Genomic DNA, 26,592 nt, shown 5'->3' on the forward strand with positions numbered 1-26,592 from the left:
CTACTTTCATATTAACATTTCAACACAATGCAAATTTCTCCATTTGCCTTACTTTATAAACGTGGATTCAGTATTATTAAGCTGAATTTTTTTGTTTCAGATTGTAAAGGCAAAATATTTAATAATATATATTTTGATCTGCTGGCTAATAAATTGGTGCTAAAGATGAAAACTGACTAAAAAGTGATTATTTTAGAATTTGCTGAAATGAAATGGATTGGTTTAAAAAGCTATGTGAAACTGTCACCTTTGTAGTGTTACATCGAAAAATACGAGAAACAAGCTATCTAATCAAAAAACAGGCAATTAATAAAAAAACAGAGCAATCCAGTTACATATATAGCCATTTATTTATGAATAAATAGTAGCATACATAGTTTATTTGTTATTGTAGAACCCCTCTTTATCTTTTGCAGTAAAAGATACAACAACAAACCTTCTTTGTATACTTCTATCATAAATCTGGATCTGTGGAATACTTATAGCTGCCTTTGTTTATTGGAAAACCAAACAAGAACATGTTCATTGGAAAACCAAAGAGACATTTTTACAAACTGTATTGCTAAACATGGAGCTGTGCTCTACTGCTTCAGGATGTTATTTAGTGAAAGCTGGACAGGGATGAAGGCCAGAAAGGAATGGGAACAGGGAGATGAAATAACCAGATAAAATTAGGGTCACATTTTAAAAGTAATTATTATTCAGGGTTTCCTTAACTCTTTTGTGTTTTCTTTAAACTAATAGTGTGGACCTAATACAGTCATTTTAAATAAAGTTGCCATCTTTTTGCTGAAGCTTTGAACAGTGTTTGTTAACTAACACATCACAGCTCAACCCCCAATTAATGGAGTTTATAACAGAGGTTTGGGAAGAAGGTAAGATCCTAATCTTGCCCACTACTGCTCTCCTATGTATATACAGCATATATACTTCTCTACACACTTTCAGCAACTCCCTGTTGTAGATCACTCCTTGCAATAGAGGGAGTTTGGGCAGCCTTATCCTCATGGCTGGGCTGTCATCTCTCTATTGCATTCATTTGGATCTAACCAAACAACTGAACAGTTTCTTAGATCCTCTGCTTCATCACAATGAAATGCGATAATTCAGTACAGCAAAAAAGGAACGGGGTAATAGTGGAGGTAGGCCACAATTTAGTTTTTTCCATGTGAGTGGAAAAAGCAAATGGAAAATGTGATTATTAGTCTGGTATTGGACGTACTGGTGTGAAACAAAACGCAAAGAACAGTACTCTCTCTTAGGAAATGTCGACAACGTCAATGGCTTTTATACAGGCATTAGAATCTTTTTGTTCACTTCCGAAGCCTGCCTTGATGCCTCACTGCTACAATAACCAACTTTGAAATCGTTAAACAGGGAAATGCTATGTGTTAAGTCGCTTTAGCCACAAGAAAGGAAACTGCCCCCCCAAAAAGTGTTCTTGTAAGTTAAACCTAAATTAAAACCAATGGCTATTATCACAGAACATCTATAAAGATCATTTTTAGATTTCAAACATCTTTTAAGTCTAATGTAGCTCCTAGACAAGTAATATACTTTTTAGTTGTCTTATTAAAATTACATATGCATTTTGTTAATTGCTAAATATTATATTAATTGTATGACCAGCTTCGTTCTAATACCCAGATTTTGTTCTTGATTTTCTACTGCTTTATTTAATTTAAAACATCAAATTTCTCTGCTCGTGTCCTTTAGTGGGTGGAACACAATTCATTGACCATATTCCTTAAACATACTTGACTGTGAAAGAAAAAAAAAGACTGAATGAAGATGACACTTCTGACACGGTTCTTTCTGTTTGCGAACAGAGAAAAAGGAATCTGCAGGAAAAAAATACATTTTTGGTTCAAAGGCAGAACTGTTAGAACGGTCTCCGATGTATTTACAAAAAAAAAGCCAACCTGACCATCAGAAATATTTGTGCAGCCAGTTACTAAAGCCTACAGACTTTACTTTGGGAATGCCGAAAAACAAGTTTAAATGAATCTCATGTACAGTATATTTCAAATCCATATATGTAGAAGTGCTAACAAACACCTCAGGGATTCAGTTGGTTTTCTAGGATCTGAATCTTGAACTGGCGATAGAAGAAGCAGACATCATTCAAATAGTTCCTCTCCAGTATTTGACCTGACCATGGAAGACAAATAATGACTAAGGATTGTAGCTGGGGCACCAGAGTGTTCGCAACTAAACACTGTTACTTCAGCATACTGAAAAATGGGTCTTGTGAACTTAATGGTCCAACCACAAATACTACTTTCTAAAATGCTGTGTATGCAGTCTGAGGACATGGGTTAGTTCAGCAGTAACAGGCCACCAATATAACTAGACGTCACTGCTTTAAGCACAACATGAATAACAGATCCATAAAACACAAATTTCCCCTTTTTCCTCACATGAACCTGAGGAAAAAGTACATTTTTTACAGAAGGCAGCATGTATTAACATTAGGTTTTGAATAAAGAGCTTAGACAGTTCAAGGTGGTAAACTTTTCAGTAGAAACAAAACCATTCAAACGATCACCTCAGGGAGGACCTTGACTTATGAAACCCACCAAATGAATTTTCCACATCTAAGTATACAGAAAGGCCGGCTGTGATATAATAATGAAAAAAGATCTATCAAAAGAAACTATATCATACTCGGTTAATTAAAGGAAGAACAATCTTGGAAGTTTTCCTTAACAAAGAGTGTTACACTCAATTCAGATCTTGTGATTTATGCAGTTTTGTGCATGCTGGTTTAACTTGGTTAAAGTGCAAATTAATAGAGTAATAAATATGAACTAAGGACCACATCTGTAGTTTGTAAATTAATCCCGGCAAAGGGCTTACTAATTTGAATGTTACTGTGATTTGGTAATGTCTCATAATGTTGATTGGGAACCTTCTATGAATATGAAATAAAATACAGAAGAAAATGTTTCCTCAGTAGCCTAAGCAAAATAGTTCTACGTAGTGTATCATTTTGTTTCAAAAATCTTAAGCACTTCCATTTAACTTCTACTGTCTGAAATCCTCTATCACAGAAATCATACCAAAAATCATCACAGAAAAAAATTTTTAAATTTTAGAATGGACTTGAACCACAGTATATACAATTAATTTAATCTGAAGTTCAAGTCGGTAACAAAGATGTGTCTCGTGTGTTCCTATCAGAGCATGTCTTATCAGATGGAAAAAAAAACTTGTGAATATAAATAAATCTAAAAAATAACTTGTAAATCTTAGGTGGTAAACAAAACTAACTTCTATTAAAAATTCAATGTAAATACATGTGTTTTCCTTAATCTTTTTAGGCATTTATTGCTCACTAACAGTTAAACAAAACTATTTGTAATATTCTGAATTACATATGGTTTAATACAAATTCTAATAAGTTTATTTCACTTTCACCATATGAGCACACATATAGATTTACAACTGCACTTAAAATGTTTAAATAGTCAGGCATGGGTTTTTAATTTCAGTGCTTTATGGTTAAGCTTAGCCTTTATTTATGTTATCAATTCGGAAATCTGCAGAACAAAGTTCAGAGTGTCATTTAATGTAAGACATATCTGGACAAGGTGATAGATCAATTAAACTTAAATGATTTAAAACACTGTGTTTGATATTTTAAAGGAAACTGTCAACAGAATTAAACAAATTTGAACAATTAGTCAATGGAAAGTATTTGTTGTTAAATGTTTTAATTTTGAGTTACCCACTGTCACAAACTGTGGGCAATAAATTTCTAGGAATCTTCTTAAAAACGGTGCTTTATGATTTTAAAGTGAAATTGTATTTTAAACGGTTCTAATAACATAACCATAAGCTTAGGTCACAACAGAATCGTATTACAAAAATAAAACTCTGAACCACAAATATTTAAGTGTATGAAGTGGGTATTTTATGTAAAATTCAAAAATACAATTTCACTATTAAATTAAAGTGTAAATATACAAATAACAATGGAAAAGCATAAAGCACAAACAAATACAGTTTAGTTTCTTGTAACCAAAATTTAAAAGCTTAACCACTTTGTGCACAGCTTTTTATCATTTTAAAATAAAACAAATGTAGCACATCTCAGAGAGCAAAGTGCTACGCACATGCATTTACACGGTTGCACGCATACAACTCAACTTTTGTTAGGGATTAAAGACTTCCAACGAAGAGAATATTCATAGACCGTCATTTCCCAACTGACTGGTTTTCTGTACCATTTAACGATCATAAAGTCCCAATGGAATCTCTAGTATTGGCAGAAAATGACATTTCTATTCCCTCAATTGAAATTGTGTAAAAAAATGTCGTGAACATTAAAAGAAACTGGTGAGTTTGCTTATGCTCAGCGATATCCTAGCAACAGTTGGGTAGTATATAGGTGATTATATATAAACTCTTTCAGCTTCAAGCACTGGTATATAGGTCACAGGTTAGCTGTTCTTCCCCATTTAGACATCTTCACTATTTAATATCGAGACTGCCATTTCAGAACAGCAGTGTGAACTCAAGCTACAATGACAAATGACTGGGGATAAAGTATTAATTGCCAGTAATCCTACTCAGCTCCCTTCTTTTCCAGATATGAATAAGAAAATATCTGTCTACTTTACACACTGATAGTAAGAAAAAAAACCAGCACAAATCAGAAAACATTTACAAGTCCCAAAACTTTTACCCACTTTGTAAATGTATGCATATATACTGTACATATATACATTCAAACGTTGCACGACCTTAGCAAACAACATATCTCTTTCTGCTATGTACAAAACCAGATTTTTTAGACCAATAAACTATTGCTAGAAAAGGCCATTTTTTAAAAGAAAAAAAAGTTATGAACAGTTTGTCATAAATGTCATAATGTCATTAATCCCCATTCAATTGGTGTTCAGAGCCAAACGTATTTTGTGTTCTATGTAGTATTTTACATTTATATAATCTCAATTTAAACAAATGTTTCAAATAGGATTTTTAGGCAGATCATGGAGCCATGTAATCAGGGTTTGAATTATTATTTGTTTAGCAAACACCCTTATCCAGGGCAACTCATGAAACATACAATAATACATAAAAGTAAATACAAAAACCCCAACTTATTCAAATACAGTAGAAAAAACAGAACTGATCCGCGCGGCTATCCAGAAGGCCAGCAACACGATATTTCTGATTTAGTCTCCAACAGGCACAGATTGTTACTGAAATTGTAAAGAACTATAGCGAGGTACGACAGATACGCGTCTACTTTTGATTTTCTCCGAGTCTGATTTTTTTCCTCATCCATGTACTTAAAACAACAGAGATTAGAGGATCTATTTTTTTTTTCCTTCGAATAGGATTCTCATAAATGTAAAGGTAGTGTTTCATTTGACCATGTAATTAGGAAGGGCCACTACAACGGAAATATTTTCTTAGAAATTCTTCCATTTGATCAGATTTCCTAATTATAGTGCATTTAAGTCCTTTAAACGCACAAACACAACCTACTGCATTAAAAAAATAATAATACACCCTTCGTTTTTTCTATTAATGTTCTAGAGCTTAACATTCTTTAAAAAGACAATATTTTATGAACTACTAAAGTACTATTAGAAGTGAGACGCGCTCTTCTGTGCTGTAAGTAAAGCAAAAGTGCCCAACAGATCCTATTTGTAGCATTTTAAAAGTACAAAGCAAGCCTGTTGTGAGATCAAACTGCTGACGTTGCCAGCAGAGACGTGACCGGTTATAATACTCATGAGACAGTTGGCAGAAAAAAAAGAATGGCGATTTTCTCTCGAAGACATCTCAAAGTGGAAGCGCCGTCGCCAAAATCCGAAACAAGCCATCCACGCGCCCTTGGAGAAAACGGGGGGGGGAACAACCGCCGTGCGTTACGGCCCTTCGTAAAAACGACAAATCTTAAGAAGACGTGGGGTCCTCGGGTTTCTGTTGGTAGTCGTTTGAAAGGAGGGAAATGGTGGGGTCCTCCGCCTCTTCTCCAGTGCCAAAGTCGTTCTCCAGGGCAAAGAGGATAGGCAGCTCTCCACTTGTGATCTCGGCATTGCTGGGGTCAACCAGGAGCACGGGCTGGGCTGTGTACTGAACCAGCTGCTTCCCTGAAGAACACATTAAGACATGGGTAAGACATACAGTTTTTAGCTAGGTTCTGTGAAAAATACAACGTCAGACAAATGATATTGAAGGAGAACATTTCAAGTTTGGGGCTACAGCAACACGAGGGGCTTGAGCTTACTCACCAGCGTCAGTGGAGGGTTCAGTCGTTTCCGTGGCCTTTTGATCTTGTGTTAGCAAGTCCTGGATCTTTAAGAACAAGCGAGAAAATTGTTCAGTGCAAAACAAAAATCCCAAATGAAAAGCAAAACGGATCCAACGCAGAGCTTGTCATTAAAAAGAAGGGCTGTACTGCAAACGTTTGGAAGAACAAACATTGAACAACGTAGAATTTAAGACCACACTTACACTTGCAAGGCTGGTGTCCAAATCGGGCAGATTAAAATCAGGAGTTGACATTGAGGAGTTGAAGAACTGCGAATGGACATAAACAGTCATTTACTTGTTTTCATTTAAAAAAATGATTTCTTTAAACAATTTTGGTTATACTTACATGGAAAGCAAGTCAATTAGATAAACTGTCCATAAAAAGCTAACATTAATCTGCCGCATATAATTTAATTCAACACTAGTCTTTAAAGAAATAGCTTGTGATTTTTAAACTTACTACAATAAGCGCTTGGAAATTAAAGTAATTCCCAGAAATCCACCGCAACGGACCAAGAACATATTAAATGCATGTATTTACTATGATACACAAAAGTGCAATGCCGTGTTTTTTGGGCACATTATGTCGTACACCTGTTTCTTTCAGTACAGTTAAGCTAAAGTTCCTTAAGAATGCGAACTAATTTAAAAAAAACTAAAAAAATGCTTACATCGAAAAGTGGTGAAGAATCAAAATTGATGGATTGCCCATTTAAGATTGTCTGCAGGTTCTCCAAACTGGTGTCAATGTTATCAACGTGATCATTTAGTTCATTCCTAAAATGAAAATAATAAGGTAAGCCATGTGCAGAAACATTTCTAAAACCTGGCTAAAATACTTACATTTTGTTTCAAAGGTCTTACTAGATGGTCAGACATCAACATTAAGTGTAATTTCACTGCATATCTTGTTACTCAAGTACTACATTAGCCTGAAAACCCAAAGAAAGAAGTACCCAATTCTAAGAAGAACCTGAAAGCAAGACTAAAACACGCGTTCCTATTTGAAATTTGGAATTTCTCCTCATTGACAACATTCTCTAATGTTATTATGGAAGCCAGATTCTTTCACATAGCCAACCCAATTTACAATCTCCAATTGTTTGAAGATCTGGCTCTTTGATAAGATCTCCTGTACCCTGCTAAATGAGATGTGTGGACAAGCTCCTCTGACATGCCCTCCTGCAGAAACATTCATCATCTGACAGTCTGCAAGCACCACAGCACCGATGATGACACCGATGGGAGAAGCCATCTCTCACCAGCATCACTGCAAGCCTGCAGCTACTGAGAAACTCATGGGAGTCACAGTTTGATGGAAATCCAAGAGAGACTTCACACACAAATTCGAGCCCTACCTCAGCTGGGTTCTGCCAATCGTGCTTGGGAAACCCACTGTTGGCTAACATTTAATACAATTTAATGGAACTAGATTTGTAACAAATGAAAAATGAAAATCACAAAGACCAGTAACAAGCAATACCCACTAGTAACCAGTTAAATTATGGGGAATTTCATGTCAAAGTATCATCTATGGACACAGAACTTTTCACACAGTATTACTCTGCTCTTCCCAGCAAGGTGGTACTGATAAGTGAATTTGTTAGCCTAGCTCAAGAACTAAGTAACAAATACGACATCACAGTTTAAAAGTTATCATTTATGCAAGTTATATGTCTCGCTGTAAAACATCAAAGAAACTCACATCTGAGTAATAAGAAATTCTTGTGCAGACAACTCTTCACATGAAGTTAATCTTAAAGCACTAAATTAAGTTCTGGAGAACATCCGGAGAGCTATAATTTAAACTTGATTACTTTTTTGTTTAACAGGAAGCACACAGTTCATACACTTTCACCTTAAAATAATGATTAACTGTAATTTTAAGTTTTAAAGGATTTACATGTCACTGGGGTATTGCATACATTTAGAGTTTTAGATCTGTTACAATGCCTATTATACTACACAGATGTCAAGTTAAAAACATAACCATATTGACTACCCAAAAGCAAACCCAGCAGATTAAATTCATGACCTCTTGCAAAACATTAGTCTAAATTCATTCTGGCACAAACGTATTCCAAAGATGAATTTCATCAGCATATATTTCTAACAGATGAAGAAAGGACAGTGAAAATAGAAAAGAAAATATTAAGCAGAGAATTTTCGTATTTACTTAACATACCTAAGCTGCCCTAAGTATACAGAAAAAACTGCCAAGTATGCAAGAAATTTATTTTGGAGACAGACAAGTTGCCCATCTACTCCAAATCCAACATCTTTATATTGGCAGTTCACACCAGAAGCAGCTTGACAGACAGCTATAATACACATTGGTCTGTCCCCAGATAATAAAAACTGTGACAGGAATGAACTACTTATGCCTCAATATGTCAAAAAAAATCAGCAGCTACTAATTTTTCAAAGAATTTAGCGTCAAAGGTGACCAGAAATTTCGTTGGACAATAATTTTTTTTTATGGTCTGACACCATAACACGTTTAAAGAGGCTCTTAGTCATCAAGCACAGTTTCTTAAGTAATCTGGGGACAGCATTGGCCACAGAAATGCTAACCCTTGCTGTGTTCTGGGATGAAGAGAGGAAGGACTGGGGAAAACACAAGAGACCTCTGACATCTGTGGAGAACTGAAAGATACAAGCACAACAACGTACTAGGAATAGACTAATACATCTGACAAAGTGTAAGAAGGTGATGTTCTAACATCACACTTTCAAGAATCATATTTATTAGCTCACAAGGGAGAAAATGCAGGTGTTGAGGACAGGGCTCTTGACATTTAGGTAATTATAAAGTACCTTATTTTTAAAATATGCACTTATACATTAGGAAGGAGAAACACATCGATTTTGCTGCTGTGCTGTTGTCTGGTATGGGGAAGCTTAACAGCTGAAATGTTGCATTTCTTCTTTTTGTTTTTCAGAACAGAATTAACCTTTACTTGTTCCTTCGCAGTCACCACACACTGACACAGCTACTCACTTGAACATCTTATACATTACTCCTATAACACTCCAGTTCATTACAACAGCTGCTTTATAAGTCTGAAGCAAGAAGCTGTAAGTAGACTTGCACACAAAAGAAGTACAAAGTACATATAGAGTACATACAGAAGGAAGTTGATTATCCAGGAGTTTAATGGGTCTAAACAAAGGGTACTCAGAATCTTGTGATGTGTATATCTTTGATGAGTAAACTGATTATTTTATTTGCTTCTCAGCTGCTCTGGCACAAGTGTAATTGGAGTTTTGAGAGCAGGATAAGATCACCTACGTGCTTACTCAACTCAGGGGACCGTCTAATCAGATAAGCTATCCCCAGCTGAGTGGAGACAGATGTCTTATGAAGGTCTGAACATGGAACTGTCTAGAACAGATCAGCCAGCCCGCATGTTTGACACTAGTTATAAAGGTAGACAGCGATAGGAAGAGATAGAGATAACAAGAGAAAAGACTGAAATGATGGCAGATTGAAGTGATAGGGTTGTGCCACTCAAGGCCATCTCCTCTGCTTGAATTCCTCACTGGCAATCTGATGACTTTGGTTAAGAAATAAATGAGACAAGCACCAAACTTTAGTGCTATTTACTCACACAGACTGTTTATGTATCACTAAGACTACCCTGAATATCAGAAAATCTGAAAGGGTGGAAACACTTTTTCACAGAACTGTATGCTCGGCAATAATGTCTTACATAATGCCAGAAAGAAAAACAACCAGATCAACTCAGATACAGACAAATTACAATTTGTGGCAATTTACTCAGCGGTACTTTGCTTTTCCATTGTGACCACAATCTGCAGATACAGAGGAATGATATAATGATGGAGGCATACAAGTGTTAATCATGGAGCATTTCAATGAGAGAAGGATCAATGAATGTATAACATAAGCAATCTCTAGATTCCAATTTCATGAACAGGAGTTAAGATCTTCAGTAGCTTCTTCTTGTAACATGTCATAGTAATTTGTGCTATTTTCAGTATTAATAATAACATTATTATTCATGTACAGTGGAAAGTTCTGTATTTGAGTATTTCTTTCTGTCAAAACATAAGTATTTTTTGGTTTAAAATATAATTGCCCTATGAGTGAGTATTTAAAATATTAGTCCATGAAAATGCATCAGGTAAAAGAAAAAGGTTTCTGCTCACTTGTTTGAAAAAACTATTAAATTCATTAACCTAACCTAAATGTTGAAATGACACTGATTGCAGTTAAAAATATATATCACTGTATTAGAGACAGTCAACACATCTTGGAGAGACCACCTCATACATTGCTGTGTAACTTAAAAGTATAAATAGGGGCCTCTCAAGTGGCTTTATTGATAAAAGCAATTGCCTGAGGACAGGCTGTGCTCTTAAATCACAGGTTCGAGCCTCAGGCAAGCAAACTCCTGACACTGACGAGGAGATCTACAACTGGCTGGGAAGTTGTCAGTCAATAATGTTTCCCCTCCTCTGCTCTCAATTACTCCAGTACAGTCTGTGTGAAGGAGTGGTCTTGGTTTCCCCCCATAGCCCCCAAAACATACTGGCAGATTAATTAGTGCATCTGGGAAAACTGGCCTAAGATGTGAGTGTGTGCGTGTCTGTGGGTCTGCCCTGCAATGGACTGGCGTCCTGTCCAGAGTGTAGCCTGCCTTGTGCCCGCTGCTTGGTGCAATAGGCTCCAAGTTCCCCGTGACCCTGACTTGGAAGAAGCAGTTAGAAAATGGATGCATGTCCCATGTTTCACCTTAAAACCCAACCTCTAATTTTTGGACAAATCAATTCACCAGAGCATCTACACTACTCTGACCTTCTGGATATTTGACGTTCTTCTGTATTTATACATACACACAAATATTTCATTTTTTTAACAATGTCGTTCAAAGGGCAGACACATTCGCCTGAAAACTTACTTGTCTAGGCAAGCAACACTGAGACACTTCTCCTCAGATGAGGGTTGAGCTGTGCTGGCTTCACTGTCTCGCAGTATAGAGTCAATGAAGGTGCTGGGAGACAAAGGGGTATCTGTAGCCACAGTGGCTGGGCTGACCTCCTCAACTTGTGGACTATGAACAGGGCTATCGGGCTCCTCCTTTATATGAACTAATGGGCTCGTCCTGTTGGCAGAAGCAGAACACCCCCGTGGTAATTTAACATTTGGCTCACAGGAAAAAAAAAACTGTCATAAACAAATAGTCAGTGTCCAACTAAAAAAAAAAGTAAGCCTTTGTGCTTTTAAAATCACTCATCTGCAAAATCAAAACTCACTTATTAAAAACTGTAACTTATGCAACAAAACTAATAAAAGGGTATTTTAAGGGAAGAAATAGGAATCTCTACGCTTACAAAAAGACAAAAAAGATATGATGCATATGGATATCAGTACATACCTTTCTTCTGACCATTCAGTTGCCGTATCAGAAGGACTAGACTGAGCCACATCAGTGACATCAGAGATTATGGGACCAGAATTCACAGGTGAGTCTGCAGAGTACAGATTTGCTCCTGTATATGGCTGCGCAGACGACTACAAAAAAAGAAAAAAAAAAAGTTTTGAAGACAAACATGGATCAAATCTATTATTTGTAATGGAAGACTAAAATAAATCCATGGTTGACATTGGAGAAGAGTCTTGATAGGAAATTACAGATGTGACAAAAGTGTACACTACATTTTACCTGCATAGACTTTCCTACAATACTGAAGTTATTATCAAGCACATACACGTTTAAGACTGACAGCTGTACTAATTACGATAAAGGTGAGCATTTTAGAAAGGCAGGTTTTTATTAACCATGACTTAATAAAAAAAAACATAAACTCATATATATACACATTTCACCATCAGTGTTTCAACTGTACACTCACCGTGAATGTAGAAGACGCCTGTAAGTGCTCTAGAGGATACGGCCGACTGTACTTAGGTATGGAATGTGCTGAGCTGCTGTCATTGAGCATGAGAGGACTGCAAATAACAAAAGGTAACATTTATTTAATAATGATGGTGAAACATAGTAAGACGTTTCAGAAATTTTGAACTTTTAGCATCGCAACTTCAGACATAAGGTATCACGATTGACTAATTATAAACAAAAGTGAGTATTTAAATACTAAACAAATCTAGCACAAAACAAGAATGGCTGAAAAGTCTGATAGTCCTTTTATAATCTGTACTATTATGAGCCAAGTATTCCTTTTACCAGAAAAGATTCTCAAGAAGATAAAGAGATCTGCTATTCAGATAAAAATAAACATTTTTTTTACCAAAATAAAATCCCAAATACTTACATTTTCCTTTTCATTCCCAAAACTCTGTTAGACTGTACTAGTGAAATTAAAAACTGAATAAGCTGTGGAAATAAAAGAACATTTTCAGCTTAGCTGGGGAACAAGTGGAAACAAGTTGTTTCCAACCAATGTACAATAAAGGATTAGCTAGAAATTCCATTCCACGAATACAATGAACAAAAAGATATACAGTATATATAAATTCTTCATATTTAAATTGCAAAAGTCTTGAAGTGTATATTATACAAAGGGGTTGCCTGTAATTTCAACACAATGAAGAGGCACTGTAAAACCCATTTGCCAGACTCATTTCATGGAACTGTATTTATTTTCACACCAAAACGAATCCTTTAGCTAAAGATGTTAAGTGCTGTTTTACCTTGTTCACAACTTTTTGCTGCTGGACATGTTTCTGTCTCAGACTTGCCACTTCCCTCCATAAAGCTTCATTCTCACTGAAAAGCAACATTTCAGAAGTTATAGTATCATTTCCATCAGACCACTGAGGAAAATCTTGTTATGCTGATACTGACTTAAGTCTTCAAAAAGCAAACTATGAAAAAGACTTAGGTGCTTATGTGAAGAGATAACATTCATTTTCAATACAATGTGGAATAACAATAAAAAAGCCAACTTAATGTAAGATTACACCTTCAAAATATACTTTAAAATCAGGTAGAGTTGTAGAACAATTATACAATGTAGTAGACCAAGACCTCATTCAGAATACAGTGTACAATTCCGGTCTCCAAATACAAAAGAGATTTGCTTCTAGATAATTATTTTGAAAAGAATGACCAGAAACATTCCTACATATCCAGGTTTAAGAGAATATTTAATGCTGACAGACTAAAATAAGTGAATCTGTTTAGTCTTTATCAAAGAAGACAAAATGGGGACACAATTCAAATACTTAAAACATACAAAACCAAGTCAACCAGCTGCACATTTTATTAAGAAATAACAGTGAAACAAGAACCAGAGGCCACAAGTGGAGACTATGGAGAAGTGTATTTAGACCTGAGACATGAAGGCAATTTCCCACACAAATGGTTCTGGGAGTCTGGAACAACAGGTGACACAACCTGGCTATTGAAGACAGCATTCAGGATTCTTTCAAGTAAGAGGATCATTTAGGTGCTCATAGCAACCAATGAGATAGATGGGCTTCACATACAACCTTTCTTAAGCTCTTCCTTGGGCGGAAGTGAAAAGAAAGGCTTTTTTTCCCCACAGAAACTAACTGCTGACCTACGGTATGTATTACATTTAAGCCTACATGAAACTGAAAAGAAAGACCAATACAGATCTTCATATTCAAAAATGTTTTGATTGAGCGCTGACAATTTTATGGAATTGCTGTGTTTTTTATTCCAAGACTTATTAACCTCTGCAGAACTGGACACTGTTTGCAATTAAAAAGTGGGACAGTTAAATTGTGATTCTGTATATTAAAATAAAGGTTTTCACAATTTAAGATGCAACACCCATAACAAACTCTTACAAACTCTATTTTAAGATACGGGATTATAAATACTTGTATGTGAGCAGCAAACTCCTGTTGGTGCACTGATGAGAAAAAAAGGCCTCCTAAAGACAAAATAAAAAAGCAACTACCTTTACACTGACCTGAGCTTTGGAATTCTAACAAGGATAAAAAGGCAAGTTGGTTTTGATATACGGTATAGTAAAACAGTCAAAAAGAGATTTGAAAGATACTTCAGAACGTTTACTTTTCAAGTTAATGATTATTGAAAGATCTTAGAAGCTTTTATTTATTCTAGTTTTTAATACAGTCTATAAACCCTTTCCTTTCACCTGACCCTCTTAAAACTAAATTCTCCAGGCTCTCTTAAAACTGCTTTCTGCGTGTGCTCATGCTACAGCCCACATAAAAGAAAAGAACAAAAAAAACAATACTACTACTATGCAGATAAGCAGAATATGAAAAGACAGGTCATTTTTGCATATTTCACCTTTAGTATTATCTAAGAATGTAAAGTGCTCAGCATGCAACATTTTAGAGCTAACATGCAAATCACACAAAATTACGTTATTGAAATGTCTGTTAAATGAACAGTTCTTTAGGCATCCACAAATGTTAAGTGAAAATATAATCAAGAATAAAAAAAATTGAGTGACAGAGCGAGGAATACGACTGGCACTGGCAAAAAAAGCAAAATAGCATAATACCTCAGACTTCCACTTTAAATGAATCAAAGAAATCTATTCAATATTGTTTAAATCTGAAATTACTTTGTTTTGCGCTTTTCTTACATAGTCTAATGCCATAAAATATTATATTATTGTTTAATAAGCAAGTATTTTTATTTTACAGCATTCATTGCAGGATGGTCAAGTTAATATGTAAAACACATGAAACATCTGCCTACAAAAGAACATGCTGTGGTAAGTCATGCTGATCAACTGTCAATTATTTCAACAGATTTCAGGGGTGCTGTCTAAATAACTTTTTTTTTGTAAAAGCTGAGCACTCCAGTCAAAAAGTCTAATCTTTTATTTTCCTCTAAAGGACATACCGATTGTCAAAGCATGGATTACTTTGTTAGCTGTGGTTGCTTTCATAGAGCGTATTAACATGACAGTTGGGTCACAAACATATGCACAACATAACAAGCATTTAATAAAGCAAGAACATTATGCTTTCCATTGCCTTAACAGTGAAACTTTACTGCTCTCCATCTTTAGTGTTACCAACTATAGTGATCGTGGTGGATGAAATTCTTTATCTTTACAGGCTTTATCTGTCAGCTCTGCTCCTCTATAAAACAGTGTATTCTCATAAAAGCGGTCTGCGCAGGAAGCTCTGTTATCTGTGCTGTCTCGGGGGGGAAAACTACGTGCTTTGGACTTGGACAGAGCATTCCCAGTGGGCAACAGTAAAACAGTTTATAGGTACAGGTGCAGATACTGCAAGACACTGACCATTTTCCCGAACTCCCAAAGAGGATTCCGATTTAATCCTCAGCGGGAGGATTATAAAATTATAAGTGTGTGTAGATATACACACAGCATATAGCCTATATATACTTCGTAATACAACAGATTCAATTATAGCAACAGATTCTTATAACAGCAACTCTTTCACTCCTAATCACAAATTACTATACAATGCTATACAACTAGAAACCACATCCCCTGTTTGCACCCCTTGTTAATTTCTCAGCATGAAATGCCAAAAACTGTGATTTGTGCTTCTCAGCTAAGCACAATAAAGCCCTTTTAGCATTTTTATCACATGCTATTGATGCCATGGTTTGGCGAAATGAAGGAACGTGCTGGAAGGGATGTCACATTTTAAGGTATATAGAACTACCAGAACAATACTCCAACAGTGCTTTTAAATGACAGGTACGAGCTCGGATTAAGCAACTCCGATCCAGTCCAACGCTAGTAACAGGATCATCACTGGATGGAGTGCTTCATCGACATCTGCAGCTATGAAGAATATTTGGGCCTCATGAAAGAAAAATGAAGAATCAATGCTATTCAATGAAGCTACACATCTGCAGGTTGCACATTTACATGTAGAGATTTGAAAAAGTGCAGTGCTTTCTGATTAGTCCAGGCTCTATTTCTCCATTAGATGATGGCTGTGCTTCTGCATAAAGGAAAAACTATGAAAGCTAAGTCCTTTGAAAAAAATGAACTGGATTTGGTGGCAGCAGCACTGTTTATAAGTCAGTTTGTTGTGATCACAGTTGAGCTTACTTCACTTATGTATTACATCATTAATGTGGAATGATGTTGAAACCTTTGCTTCACTTGTTACTGCAAAATTTAATTTTAAACTAATGCCTTAATCTTACAAATCATAAATGCTGGATCCACTACGAATGTTCCATAAAAGTCTCTCTGCTCAATCTGGGCTCAGCTTCATACACTGGCTCACTGAGTGATCTTTAAGTCTATCAGCTATTACACACTGCACAAAGGCACAACCCTGTGGTCCATGTGTAACAGTTTGCTAAATTTACACCGTGCATTTTAACTAATAGTGCACAAAAAAAGGTACTGATTGCCCATGCAAGAATGTCAATGCAAGAGTTGAACAATGTAACCCTTTTCAAACATGACTTTCAAACTATTTGGCTAGTAATCTCTTTACGAATGAGGCTACATCCAAAACATATATAACAAACCCAACTTTACTGGGCTAATTTCAATCAACGAAAGAGTTTGTAAGCACTCGTTTATATATTCATTCAAAGATACTTTTCAAATTACAACAACTTTACCAATCATGGCCTCCTAATAATCCCCATCTATGAATTGGCTTCATTACTCTGCTCTCCTCCCCACTGATAGCTGATGTGTGGTGAGTGTTCTGGCGCACTATGGCTGCCGTCGCATCATCCAGGTGGATGCTGCACATTGGTGGTGGTGGAGGGTAGTCCCCATTATCTGAGCGCTTTGAGTGGAGTGTCCAGAAAAGCGCCATATAAGTGTAAGAAATTATTAAATATTATTAAAAACTTGTACCCCAGATCTCCAGCACTGAAGGCAGCAATGCTTACCACTGTGCTACTGTACCAACCAATATAGATTCAGGTTGTATATAATAGATTTTCTTATACAATAAAATAAGGGTAAAGTTCAGTACAGCAGAAAGAAAATGGTACAGTCACACTAAAAGTAAGATCCTGAAATTGAAAAAAGGCTGTGGAGACAGTAGGCTCGCCCACATGCTGCAGAGTTGACAAGAACACTGACAGCTCAGAGACAGCTGACTTACTGCATTACAGCAGAATGAAAGCGACTTTCTGATTTAGATCAGTGACTAATTCTTTTTGTAAGTGAGAGGGACTTCAATGGCATTGTCTCAGAAAGTCAGCTTTACAGATATAATCGACAAAGCCGGGGATAGGATACATAGAATAAATAGAAAATGCACAATGGGTTTTGCATATCACAAAGATGTGATATGACAAATCAACAAATCATGTATATAGACAAAATATAACTTAAATATCTTGGGTCACAATATAAAAACTCCATCCATTGCCCGTGCAAAATCTAAAGTTACACTGCAGAGATTTTTCCTGCAGCCAAAGCATTCCTTTTTACCACTGCAATCAAAGAAACTGATTGATTCTGTGATGTCCAGAGTCCAAAATTCATATGCACATTTGAATGGACAAATGTCTCTCGTTTTGGTTACTGAACTGATTCTTGCGTAGAAGCACACTGAATATCCAAATAAAGCCCTCGGTGGTTTTGTAATCTCCATTTGTTTTACATTTCACAGATTTTTTTTCTTCAGTAGACCAGGACAGAAACTCTTTCTTGAATAGAAGACCACAGCCAACAGAAGCAAAGAAAAAAAAAGTTATTTGCACTGTTATGGTCTCTCGCCACTGAACCCTTTTCAGCCCAAAACTTACTGCTTCATGGCAACAATTTTGGAATCCATGGTTTCCTGCTTTCCCCTCATAAACTGCACATCGTTCAATAGTTTGGCAACATCATCGTGGCGCAGTTTGAGGTCCTCGTGTTTGATATTTGAAACCTGAGAGACAGGAAGATGACACTTGTAAAAACCCAAGTAACGTCTGACACAGCCCATCCTGAACCCACAGCAAAACACAGGATAATTTATGGCTTTTTATTCCCCTTCATTTCATAACATTTAGAAAGGCAGAAGGAAACAAAACTCTGCCTATCCACAGCCAAGCACAAGTTTTCATAACCTTGTAATTATCTTAACGTTTTGCAACTTAAGAGAGAAAATGTAGCTTTTGCATTTAAATATCTTCCCTTGATAATCAAACCTTTGGCTACTACGATAAGATCGTTATTAAAGAACAGGCAGAAAACGAGGCGCTTCAGATACTGTGTAGTTAAGCTTATCCCTCTCAGAACAGAATGAGACATAAATGACTAACTAGCCATTTTTGAAATGATTATTTCACACTGTCTTATTTTACAGCTGATTTCTTCTTTTCAACAAATGATACCCTTGGACTTTATGCTTCAGGGCCTAGAATGTCTCTGCAGAACCTTTCACACAGATATGCATCTGAAAAAGCTGCCTACTTACATTGGTTACTTTTCTTTTGATATTCTCCAGCAAGTGCTCTTGCCCTCGGGTGAAATACGGATGCTGGAATTCAGTATCGTCTTTCTCCGGCTTCACTAAGCCACCTTGCTCAATGTGAACAACTTTGCGAAACCCATCTGTTCAGAAATAAATGAAATGGTGAATGAGGGCATCAAATATTTCTTCATCCTTTAGATTTGTAACAAAATGTATTTAACACTAATACTTGAATAGCACAACGGATGTTTTAAAAACAAAACATATATCTCTAGGTCCCTACCTAAGTTGTGGTAATAATATAATAACATCTGTGGCTCAGCTGAGGGTAAAATAAGAAAACTCAGGAGTGCCGTGATTATCATTCTTTAATAATCGTAGTAATACATCAAATATATTGGATTTTTTTTTTAAAGAATGCAAAAAAAACTACAGAAGTATTTTATACAATCTAAAGAGTTTGACTTTAATTGTATTCACTTGGAGACATCTATTAACAGCAGAGGAGCTACCGTTTCTAACTTTTTTTCTAGGATTTTTATTTATTTAAATGGAATTCTTCAAAAAAATGTACCGGATCACAGATTCTGAGGGATAAAATTGTGCCCTGATACAAAAGCAGTGTGGGTTACAGACAGGAACCCTACTGTTCCAGTTAGGGAGAGAAGCCAGGAAAAACTGACAGTATATGCTGTCAAATGCCGCAGCTGGTAGCGAGTGCTGTGAAGTAAATGTTCAGCACTGAACTGAAACATTTGCTGCAGTTCTGCATTTTGTAATGCAATCTTGTTATACAGGTATGAAGCTTAATATCGTGGGATCTGCAATTTCTTCAGAATCAGGAATTGAGGAGGGCCTTAATACCATAACATAGATCTCCAGACCAATACAAGACTGTTTCCCAATTCCTGCTTCTTATCACTACCTTGAAACAGGTGACTAAGCTTAGACATGATGTATTAGTGAAATTCAAGATCCTGGCAAAAAAAAAAAAAAGATGATAAAACTACTTCAACATTCTGTCAAAGCTGCAAAAACTACACTTTTCACAAGGATTTTCTCCAAAACGTGAAAGAATGCAGTGCAGATGCAAAATATTTGATATGTGATTTATAGGGAATTATTTAATGTGTTGAAACGTCTGCAAAGTTGGGCGTGTGTTCGAACACAAATGAAAGAGCCGTGCTGGTTAGAAAAATGCAGCGTGAAACCCTCTGCTAATCACCTCAGAGCTCCTGACTCCAACATGCTCATATAGCAGCACCACGTCCCTGCTTGCGGGGACAGTTACCATGCTGTTAGAAACTGTTGTGGAGACCATCGACAAAAATAATGATGCCCAGCCATATTGAAATGGCACCCTCCACACGCACCTCAACAATGCAGAAGGGGGCACCTGTTCTGGCACCTTGGCCCCGTTTATGAGTTGAAATAGGGGGTCTGATATCTACACTATGGAGACATAAGTAATTCTATAGGAAAACTGGACAATTCCATGTTTTTGGGTGAGTGCGCTTACATAGCAACCGGCCACACAAGAATACAGCCAAGCTCTTTGAATTGTTAACTTTTAAAAGAATGAAATGACACTCACACATATTAAGCTGGCGGACGAAGCTGGCCATGTTGTTATGCTTGAAGTATTTGGGAAGCACCTCCTTGGAAAACCTGCCCTGGTCGAACACATGGAAGCTGGTCCCATTCTGCAAAAATGAAGAAAACAAAAATCATTCCGCACACATTAGACACAGCAAATGCCACAGGTGAATCAACATTATAAGCCTTCGGCAGTAGCGGACAACAGGAAGAAACTTAACCCCCACAACTAGTGCTAGGCGATAATTCGATAACGATAATTATCGCAATATAATTTTCCTCGATATAATTTTAACAAAAGTTCGATAAACGTTTGATATATGTTTATGCTTTGCGCATGCGCACAAAATACTAATGTGCAGCTACTAACGGGCAGCTAACGTGGTGGTGTTTACCCACACAGTGGTGGCTGACAGGATTTGTAGTTAGAGTGGAGAAATGAGCGACACTGAAGCAAATGTAGTGCTGCCAACGACCAGCTGCCAAGGACGATGACATCGTCGACAGAAAAGGTCATTCAACTTTGGTAATTTGGAGATATTTTGGCTTTTTACGATCAGACATCAAACAGAGCACTTTAAACTTTGCAGTCTATCTGAGCCATCTTCTATGTGTGATTTATCACACTGCAGTATTTCATTTTTCTATTAAGATATTTATTTTGTAAATTTTACTCATGCATATTTTGACATAAAAAACACTTGAATACTCTCTACCTCAGATTTGTTTAATGTTTCTGCTGTTTGGCAAGTGTTTGTTGTGTTCTTAAAATAAAGAGTTGTTTAATTTACCAATTAACTGTCTGGTTTCTTCAACTTTCACTTAGGAGAAAAAAATCTGCCTTTAAACTTGAAAGAAATAATGATTTGACATTTATCGTGATAATTATCGATATCGACTGATATGAAAATTTTTATCGTGATAATGTTTTTGGCCATATCGCCCAGCCCTACCCACAACTGTGTACACTTTCTTTGAGAGGAGGTGAAATTGGCCATAAAACTTTTTCAGGTGCTCATAGCTCAGGAGTCACATCCCGGCCGAGACACCACATAGCCTGAGAGGAGAAAACGCAGCTGGGTCAAAAACCGTGCCGTCTGCGAACTTGCTAGAACATTGTCTTCAAATGTCTGTGACTCATAAACCTTTAAATAAATGCATTTCATTAAACACAGAAATGCAACAGGACTTACCCCAGGTTAGGATTTCTGGGCAGCGATATACTTTAAATACTATAAAGTATTTATATTATAAAGCTGGTGATTATTCTTTTGATTTTTAAGAACAAAAAACTTCACGGGTTTATAGCCTGTGGACATTTTATAGCACGTATGCTGTAAAATGAACAAAACTCTGCCATCTCCCTCATTACAAAACCTGGTTTAAAAAAAAAAAAAAACAGATATGCTTGAGAGACGGTGTCAAACTTCTGAGACTGGAATACTTGTCTTCCTTTATCCTTTCACTCTCTAGAAACTGAGTCTAACTTCAAGAGCAAAACAAACCCTCAAAATACTGTCACCTACCGGAGAACATTAATCCATCAAACTATACACTGAAGAGGGGAAACTGAGGCTTAAAAAGAGATTCAATTTCATATATGAATCATATTTATAAAAAGACTGATACTGGCCATTTATCTTAGTGCAGGAGTGTAATAAACTCCGGACATATTTTCAAAATATCTTCACTCATTTACGTAAATGCACTCAACACGCTGTCATTTAGGCCACAACCTCTACCTGCCCAGGTTTAAGAACAGATGGTGAATTTGTCTTAAAATGTGAATGCTATGACTGATCCAATGGTTTTTTTATATTTCTGAAATTTCAAATGCAGATGGACGTATTGCTATCGTTTTTACTATTGTTCACTACTAATGCAGTAATAGGCATCATACTTACAAGGACAACTGGATTGAAAATGGATGAATAAACTACTTTAATGACTGCATCATTCACTCTCAATATAAATCACCATTTCCTATTAGACATAAAGATAAAAATGCACATTGTGCAATGTCAACCTTCTATTTCAGCCCATTTTGTGAATACAGAATGCCTGGAAGAGGAATCCTAACCGTTATTGAAAATCTTAGACATCTACTAAGGCATACCACATAGTGGATGCTTTAGAAACTATTTTTAGAGCTCCCCAGAACCCTACCCCTCAAAGAAATGTGGCTTAAGCCAATTTTAAAAAGGCTGCTCTTCTTTGACACATGTGCCAGGCAACATCTATTCTCTCAATGTTATTGGGTTGTGCTGTTCAAACCAATTTCTGGGCTGCTAGGAGTTTTTAATATGAGGTAATGGATACATCTCTAAGGGTTCGAGGGGCTAATAAGGTCAGGCTCTGCTTCGCCAGCGGGTCTGGACATTTTGGCATTGAGGTCACTCACTTGGCTTGGAACCAGTGATAGGAATTTGTTTCCCCACTAGGCAGACAAAGCCCCCGAGCGTCTCAATATTAATGATTTTCTTTCAGGGGAGTGATGCCACACAGCCCCACCTACAATAACAGAGGTCCCAATCTCATTTGTTTGTGCTGGCGTCATGTTACTTTGTGATATTTGTCAGACTGAAGCCTCTCACAGCTCTGACACCCCCTTTCTTTTGGTCCAGTTGTGTTTATGGACAAAATAAACCTTTAACCTGTTGTAAGCCTGTCAGCACAAAAGATGTCCCTCAACAATTTTATTTGAAGAACATAGACATATTTCTGCAGTCTTTAGTCCCATACTCTTCAGATATCCCAAAAGTATCTGTCAATCGGTTAACATAAATGCTGTAATATCCATTAACCAAAAAAACACTACAGTCTTTCAACACTGAGATAAGATGATCCCTATCACAAACCTTACCGTCACTTTGTTCCAGTTTGAACAAATTAAAAACACCAGTGGAACACCATTGTCTGTGAGCCTCACGGACTCAAACGGGTACACAGCTGTTTCTTGCCTTCACAAAACCCAGCAGAAATAAATCAAAAATTGCAGGACCTCCGCATTTCTTTGCGATGTCCCCACATGCAGAGTTTCATCTGCGTTTTAGCCATTCACACTTCAGTGTTAAGTGGCTCAGCAATTTATGTCACGATGAAGTCTTTGTGAAGAGCTTTGTGACAAAGTGTTGTGAAGGGCGCTACACTTAGCAATTAAACGATGGGTTAAGTGAAGAGCTTCCCTCTGGAAGATGGTTATTTGAAACTGTAAAACCTTGCTTCTCTTAAACAGATCAAGGGATATTCTCTGTACCAGATTGCCACAATAAACTCTACATGTTAGGATTGAATAGTCCTGTTCTTCAACTGTAAGCCTACACAACCTGAGCTGATTTCCTTCCACTTCTCAGATGATAAGAAAACTTTAGATATTTCGGACTTTTTTGTAGTTGCCTAATCTGCTCTGAGCACTGGGTGCTAGACACCATTTTATCACTTCCATTTTAAGCTTCTTTCACATTTAGGTCCATGTTAACTCCATACATCTCCTACCTAATTTTGGCCTCACACATTATATCTATTTGCCTTAACAAATGCTTGGAGTTCACCAGTAACTGAACAAAACAAAAGAGGAATTAGGGGAAACAGCTAATGAAAAAAGTAAATATTGAATGAAATTAAATGAATTATATAAATCAATACATTATGCATAATCACATAATTATATAACTTAAATTTAATTATTGATTGTTGTCTTTCTGTCCTACATCTTGATGTAGGACCTGGTAATTCATGCAGTCTGCGTGGCATGAATATGTCTTTGTGGCACACCATGTTAAAAAAAACTGGTTATTTTAAATATTTATGATATATAAAACACACAGGACTGTCAAATATTTGCTGTGATGCTTTAAGCGGAAAAAAATGAATGGATGACTAATTTAATTTTGAACTCTTCAAGTGTTTTCTTTTACATTTTCATATATGGTAGCCATCTTGCGAGGGGAAAAGTTGGTCAAAACTAAGGCCATGACAACATACGCGCTGCAGTACCGGCGGGTTTTGGTAGGGGGAGTAGTCGAAACAAAGCAAGACAATAATGGCCAGAGTAGAGGGGAGAAGACCACAAAACATAGTGAAGGAAGAGGTAGAGACGATTACGAGCTACAACTTCCCGGATCTTATTTCTCTTCATTTATCAAATCTATGCTTAGGACTTCACATAAATGCTTTATGCAAAATGTTTAACCTAAGCAAGACAATAATATCATCTTTCATGTGAGGTGAAGCCTATTATGATATGTACTTCCTGGACAAATTCGCAAGCACGTTCAAAACTCAAAATAGAGTTAACACACCTTTCTTTCAATTGTAGAGTCACAGAAGGCAGACTTTAAACACCAACATTTCCAAGGACTTATTGTCCAAACGTGCACTCCTTTAAAGCGATACGTGAGGAATACAACGCCATCTTAAATTCACTCGCTCTGCCCAAATGGTTAATTGACACCAGGGGACTTTTAAACTACTTTTAAATTTGCATGCTCTCCCAAAAGTAGTCCATAATAGGTTGTGACGCAAAGCAGTAAAAATGAGTGATGACATTTTTCTTGACCTGTGTTAAAGAGCAAGGGGGCCCAATTAAAGTCACCGAAAATAATCCTTTATGTGCATATGGGAACCTTTAGCCGCATAAACGGCGGTTTCACCCGCACGGCCTCCATCCTGCGCGAACTCTGAACAGCAATGAGTTCGCACTCATACTTCAAACCAACCGAAACGCACTTGGACAGACCCCCTCCTCCCCTCCTCCCCTCCTCAGTATTTACTGCCCATAAAGTTTCCGAGCTCCAAAGATGTTGAACGGTCTGGTTCACGGTGCGAGTAAACCGTAAGGAATCGGTCGCGTTTTAATTCAAAAGGTCGTGCGGAACCGAAATTTGCAGGGGCTCTTCCCAATGAGCGCAAGCAGCTCATCTGGGGGGGTTTAGACTACGGGCCAGGCCTCCATTAGGCCCCACAAAAATAGCATTAACGTTGCGTTTGTCTACTTAAACCAATCCCAATCCCAATTTCCCGCAGACCAAAACCAATCATTTCGTTTCGATTCCCACTAATCGATTGTCCTTTCGGATTCGCGGAGTCGGTAACCAGTACTTCGATTTCAGGTTAGAGATAGCGGCCACACCCCCTTTTCCCAATGAAATGGCCTCTCCCTCAACTGGCAACAAGTGTCGTCTGCCTGCTTTTCACAACTACAAGGGGGGGGGGGTTAAACTCGCACCCGCTTCCACGAAACTCAAGAAAACAAATCCGAAAAGGCGAGATAAGAGTGATTTTCACAGATCTCTTAGGATAACACAAACCATTCCGGCAGCTGCCATTAAACTGCAACAGATATAAGCTTATTCAAGTAAATGATCACCCTGTGGTAAATGATCAGCAGCCTTCGCCTCTGACTGGCAAAATGACATTTATAATGAAAAGAGACACACTTTTTATAACAACCTGCTATAAATAAGACGAACGTGTGTAGGTGGGGGTCAAACCGAAACACAAACTGAAAATAAAATGCACTGAAGGATCGCAAAACAAATAAAAGTAAGCAACATCCCAGCTTGTTTACTGTCACTGAACCATGTTCACACAACTGAATCTGGTCTCTTGTCGCCCAGATCCGCCTTCAGTGCTCCCACTTACCGGACTCCAGCAGATGAGCGAATCGGTATCGGGGTCTTCCACCAAAGTCCAAAGTTTCGTGAGGAAAGCAGGGACATTACTTCCACTGACCAAACCTCCACCAGAGCCACCCCCATGAAATTCCATATCCATAAAAGCAGAAAAACAACAATAAAGAAGAAGGGAGGAAAGCAACACAAAGTAAAGCAGAATCTAAACAAAACAACAAACAGATCCGATATGCAGACCACAGAAGTTCAAAACTAGACAGCAGCCTTGAAGGGACGCAACGTTAATCCCACGTTGTGTTATTCCTCTTCTCGACCTTCAGTAAATTAAATGACACTTATCACTGGCCTGCCTTTAGCCGATCGAAAATCAAGACATTGATTTTTTCACCAAAAAGGGATTTTTACGAACTGCGTAGAAACGAAACATTCCACACTAGCATGGTAGTCGCCATTTTGTGACATCACCAAAAACCCCAAAATACACATTTGGTTTCGGCAGCAATAAAATTAAATATATTGTATACTGAATTTCGTAGAAGTATTCACTATTGAAAAAACGTAGTTTTTAGAAAAACATAATTTGAGTTGATTAAAAAATTAAATATCGTGAGCCTTTGACTTTTAACCCCAATTTGCAGAAAAATTGTTTATGTTATGTAGATATTTTCAAAGCAGGACAGATTATTTATATTTTTTGGTTAATATGTTTTTCATTTCAAGTAGTAATAAATG

The 26,592-nt window shown here is 37.0% G+C and overlaps 1 protein-coding gene across 2 annotated transcripts; it reads right to left on the reverse strand.

The window, feature by feature from the left end:
• Positions 1-331: 331 nt before the first annotated feature.
• Positions 332-26,326, reverse strand: hsf1 (heat shock transcription factor 1). 2 transcript variants are annotated; one of them, XM_088601767.1, is made up of 14 exons: positions 25,871-26,326; positions 20,226-20,334; positions 18,635-18,771; positions 17,979-18,103; positions 12,953-13,028; positions 12,574-12,635; positions 12,154-12,250; positions 11,676-11,812; positions 11,199-11,402; positions 8,848-8,919; positions 6,945-7,050; positions 6,475-6,540; positions 6,252-6,315; positions 332-6,110 (listed from the first exon to the last, which is right to left on the reverse strand). In XM_088601767.1, the coding sequence occupies exons 1-14, from the start codon at positions 26,000-26,002 to the stop codon at positions 5,914-5,916; spliced, it is 1,584 nt and encodes a 527-aa protein (XP_088457893.1). In that variant the 5' UTR covers positions 26,003-26,326; the 3' UTR covers positions 332-5,913. The 2 variants fall into 2 exon arrangements, with proteins under 2 accessions (XP_088457893.1, XP_088457894.1); XM_088601768.1 differs by lacking the exon at positions 8,848-8,919.
• Between the last annotated feature and the right edge of the window lie 266 nt (positions 26,327-26,592).

This window comes from Lepisosteus platostomus, chromosome 12, assembly GCF_059453375.1.
Source record: "Lepisosteus platostomus isolate fLepPlt1 chromosome 12, fLepPlt1.hap1, whole genome shotgun sequence".
Classification (NCBI taxonomy): Eukaryota; Metazoa; Chordata; class Actinopteri; order Semionotiformes; family Lepisosteidae; genus Lepisosteus; species Lepisosteus platostomus.

What these genes read in the sequence shown, in the direction of transcription:
- hsf1 (XM_088601767.1), bottom strand. Translation starts at nt 26,002, where the DNA reads ATGGATATGGAATTTCATGGGGGTGGCTCTGGTGGAGGTTTGGTCAGT. An exon ending in AGTGTTGCTTGCCTAGACAA is followed by an intron (nt 8,920 to 11,198) that starts GTAAGTTTTCAG and finishes TGTATCTTTCAG; the next exon opens with TTCTCCACAGATGTCAGAGG. An exon ending in ATTCTTCACCACTTTTCGAT is followed by an intron (nt 6,541 to 6,944) that starts GTAAGCATTTTT and finishes GTCCATTCGCAG; the next exon opens with TTCTTCAACTCCTCAATGTC.